General features: G+C 39.7%; 1 protein-coding gene across 1 annotated transcript in view; it reads left to right on the forward strand.

Annotated features, from left to right (window-relative positions):
- Positions 1–1,944: 1,944 nt before the first annotated feature.
- Positions 1,945–5,000, forward strand: part of prdm16 (PR domain containing 16) — a 186,077-nt gene continuing 183,021 nt past the window's right edge. Inside the window, exon 1 of the mRNA XM_083920797.1 lies at positions 1,945–2,095. Coding sequence (XP_083776923.1) covers positions 2,059–2,095 — 37 coding nt within the window. The 5' untranslated portion in view covers positions 1,945–2,058. The remainder of the gene's footprint in view (positions 2,096–5,000) is intronic.

A 5,000-nucleotide genomic window follows, 5' to 3' on the forward strand; every position in this document is an offset into this window, starting at 1 on the left:
AAGACATGTCACGCACATCGCGACTTATTTGCAGTGGTTTTGTGCCAATGCAATGTTGAACAAATCCAATAAATATGTATAGAAATAACAATGCAAATAAATAATAATAGACTAATGCAAATATTAGATAATGCTAATAATAATTATTTATGTATGGGACGTATCACATAAAAGTGCTGCGGGATTAGTGTGCATGGAATTGATCCCTGCCTCTCCTAGCAGACTGCATTTGCTCCATCACCACCGATCTTTAATAGGCTCCAACATAGAGCCGCCTTTATTCAGCCAAACTAGACGGAAACCATTCCCATATGACATGTAGGCTAAAGGCCCAGGCACCACATGAACATGACGACAAGCCTACCCCCATCAGTCAAACTGGACTTTATTATTTTGGTTGATAATAATATACATATAAATTGTAATATCCAAACCTTCTTTTGTTCCTTTTTAAAAGTTAAGATTTAATATTTTTCGGTCAATAACAACAAATAAATACATGGTAAATGTATCAATACAATATTATTAGCTAAATGTAGCAGTGGCCTGATAATAATAATAATAATAATAATAATAAAAATAGTGATGATGATGATGATACTTCTACTAATAAGTATTATTATTATTATTATTATTATTATTATGATTATTTCGCTAGCCATAAATATAAAACATATTTGAAATCATGCAAAATAGTTACAAGGTGTATAAATGGAAAAATTAAATCGTCCCATTTTGCCTCATAAATACAGTAAATGGCATAAATTGCAACTTTAATATTAACATATAAGTTAGTAAAAAAACAGCAATTGCATAATTATGCGTCTGTTATTTGACATTTTTGTTTGAATAAATACATTTTTCGTAAATAATAAAAAAACGACCTTGCCGTCCGTTGGGCTGCTGGATGCACGGACTAAGTTAAGGTTGTCTCCTCGTGCCTGCAACAAATAAACAAACAAACAAACAGGTGCAAAACAAAAGGCATACTTACGAAGAGAAAGTGTGCCGTCTATCCACCTTCGCTCAGGTGACTTTACGCGACACAGTGGCGCAAACAGCGAGCACAAACACTTCTCCAAGAACTAACTGCTGCAAATAGGTTGTTACAAATGTGAACATTAGAGGAGGGAGAGAAAAAAAAGCGTGGGTTTCTCCCCGGTACGGACTCTGCTGGTGGAGGCTCCATGCATGCGTCAAACAGCTGCTGGCCGCTGCTTGTCCTGAGGGCAACAGCGTCCACACACACACACACACACACGCACACACACACACACACACACACACACACACACACACACACACACACACACACACACACACAAAACCAAGTCATAGTCTGTAAAGTGCAAGACCAATGAGTCTTGGATCTACTACGCCTGCATGCGCATTAATGAAGTTAAAAATAACCTGTGCAACTCGAGCGCTTTTTGGCACAACATCAGCTGCGTCAACCGCCTAACAAAGTTTCTGTAAATTCAGAAAGCTAATTCATTATTTAACATTTTATGGCAAAAATATAAATATTATGATAAAAAATTGAAAATTAAAACAGAAAACCTATCATATTATTAAAAATAATTCAGGTTAATTTCAATAGTTCGGCCTATAATACGACCTTGACCTCCCCATACCTCACTGTGTCCACCGCCGGTTGGAGAAAACCAAGTTGTTGCTGTTAAAGGGGTAAAAAATCCAAGGAGGTGCTGGCAGGAGCTGAATGGGATGGGTGGTGGGGGGTGTCGGGGTGAGGAGGGGGACGAGGGTAAGGGGATGGCAAGGGGGGGGGGGGGGGTGATGGTGAGGAGAGAGCAGGAGGAGGAGGAGGAAGAGGAGGAGGGGAAGAGATAAGTGATCTAAAGGAGAGACGATAGGACAAAAAAAGTGATGATGATGAATACATTGGAAAGTTTTTTGGCCCAGGCGAGGGTGTCAGATTGAATGGCCTGTGCGCATGTGCGAAGGTGTCCAAACTGACAATGCTGGTGAGATGAAGATAGTGTTGTTGCTGCTTCTGGGCTCACGGAGGACGACGAGAGGAATCTACAAGCCGACAAGATGAGATCCAAGGCGAGGGCGAGAAAACTGGCCAAAAGTAGGTCTTCTCTTTTCCGCTTCTTATCGTTTTCAGCCGCCGGCACCAAACTCGTGGTTGTGTAGATGTCCAGTGTGTCCTTGTCATTTGTCATATCCTTAAGAGAGGAGGGGGCGACTCTTTGTCCAGAGTTAACTTTTCTGCTTAAAAAACCGCGTCCCGTTCCGGCTGCTCTGCCTCGTTTTTCTCCGCATGCTGCGGTCTTGGCTTCGTTGGTTCTCAGTGTCAGAAAGTTTCATGTGTGATGAGAAACGCCGCTGGTGCTTTTTAGTTGCTTACACTCCTGTAAAGGCAGAGACATAAGTAAACACTTGCCGTCCAAATCTGAGCTCGGTCTTTTTTAAAATGTGCTTTTTTCCGTGTGTCGGAGGTTCCGCAGAGACGCACATTTGTTTCCCGAAAGTTACCAAGAAAGTTGTCGAAACGAATAGTAACTTTTTTTTTTTTTTTTAAATAGAGCCGTCTTCCAAGTCTTGTGAAATCATATTCCCGGCTTTTGAAATAGTGGGCGCTGTGGCACCGCTGCTCTGTTTGCGAGCTGCTGCAGCTCACACCGAGCTGAGCGCACTCTTTCACTCGCCTGCAAAACGAAGACGCCAACATGTGAATTTAGACTGAAAGAGTTTTTATTTTAATGCAGATTTTTTCAAAACTCGATACTGCTTGAATCACAGAAGATATTGCTCTCCCCGGCTACTTAGTTTTGTCCCGGGGCCCTCGGACTGCTGCAGACTGGTTCCTCCTCCAGGGAATGCCAATCAATAATGCGTCTTGTGCAAGAAAGCACCCATACCACAGTCACTACTTATTGGACTGCTGCTCGCGTCACACGGAAGATTCATGTAGTCTTTTCAGCCTTGTGAACATGAGCACTTTGTTGTTGGAAATGGATGGTTATTGTTTGACATTTCTTTATTGTTGGTGGGTTGATTTTGTGAATCGTGTTTATTGACGTTGTCCTTTTTTAATTCTTTATTCCTGCATGACTGCACCTTGTTTTCTCCGGCTAATTATGTGGATCAATCTGTTTTTGTTTTTTTAATTTTAAATCCACAATTCATTTGAAAGACGATTGCTTAACAAGTTAACACGTTACGTGGGCCTGTTGGCTTTTGTCATGTTTTATAATATTTTCTATTGCATTTTATTTATAGCGAGTTTCGATTTGTAATTGTGTGAAAACGCAGAGTTAAAATACAGGGCATATTCAGCCGGGTATTCAACAATTTAGACCAATGTTATTTAAAAAATAATTCTTGTAAAATATGCAAGTTGTTGTTTTTATGTTGGGCATGCTTGATTGCATGTTTACAGACCTTTAAAAACTTTGCCAAAGCCACTGTCCCTCTTAATTCAACGTGAACCTCGATCATTGTAGACGTAAAAAATACTGATATTTACATATGTCTGCACAGCATTTTAAACAAACCAGAAACTTGTTTATTTCAGATGAACTGGCACTTCTAATATATTTCAGAAATGCTGACTATGACAGTAGTAGGGTTATTATAAGGGTTTCAGCTCACATGCATTCAGATAAATAAGAATATATATTTTTTTTTTCTGTGGTGTTTTTGATATTATTACTTTATTACTTTTGCATGCTCTCAATGATTGGTGCACAGGGATCAAGTTCCCGTAAAGTGAAAGACAAAGACAAAAAAAATAGAAAAGGAATTTAAAGCAAAACGCTAATTGGGCCACTTTGTGAAAATACTTAAACATGTCGAGGATCCTGCTTCTGGCCAGTAATTGCACTTGGTCTTGATCTCTAAACAGGCCTTGATAGTCTGTTGATCCGGGTGCTAATGAACACAAATACCTGGCTTTGAGGCACTCTCACATCGGGCCACTGGAAGCCTCTGCAGCCCGGAGGCCTCGGGTCTGTTGCGTTGCAGCGGCAGGAGAGAGAAACAGAGCAGACATGAAAACATATCGTGTTGTTCTTAACATTCAAAACATGCAGGCCCACGACTTTTGAAAGCGACGCGTGGGAGTATATCCCAACGTCCATTTCCCCCCCTTCTTCTGTCGCTTGGTTAAAATATTCTCCTGTAGACTCATAGCAACATTCACCAGCTGCTTTATCATTCATTTCCAACCGCCGTGCAGTCTTTATTTTTTACTGTCGGCAGATAGCACACATAGAAGCACGTCGAAGGCCACGACTCTGCAGAAACCTGTGACTCCGCAGTCCCACATGTAGAATATGTGTTTTCTTGATTAGTATGCAGTCGTTCCGGGTTGTTTGCATAATGCTTTGAGGTCAGGATTTAGTGAGTGTTAGGGTGTTTGGACTATAATATGATATCGCCCCCGCAGGTGAATGGTCTTTTTCTATCTTGAATGTATTTATTTTTAAAGAACTATTACATTTCTTGCTCTGTTTCCTACACGTTAATGTTTAGTTTTATTATTGAAAGCTACATTTTAGGCCACCTGTCGTGTTATTTTGGATTATATTAATTTTGTGACAATGTTCTCTTTAGCATGGATTATTATGAATTAAAATATTTAATGGTATTTTGTGAGATTTTTTAAAAAGAAATCAACACACATACACGCACGCACACACACACACACTATATATATATATATATATATATATATATATATATATATATATATATATATATATATAACCCCACATCTAATTTTATCCAAGATAGCGACTTTGATATGAGACTTGGCCTCTTGTTATCTTGACAACTCAAATCGATACAGGCAATCCAGCAGGGAATACAGCACCAAAGTGACAATGAACTTGCTTTTTGCACCTGGAAGTCTATTTGCACACATTGCGTTTACATCTCCATATCTGTTGTGTATGTGAGGGCCGTTTTATTATGGTATTCTCCTGGTACCCATAGCCTTAAATTGGTTTCGGATCAATTAAGTGTAGACT

Source organism: Echiichthys vipera (genome assembly GCF_963691815.1).
Source record: "Echiichthys vipera genome assembly, chromosome: 9".
Taxonomy (NCBI): domain Eukaryota; kingdom Metazoa; phylum Chordata; class Actinopteri; order Perciformes; family Trachinidae; genus Echiichthys; species Echiichthys vipera.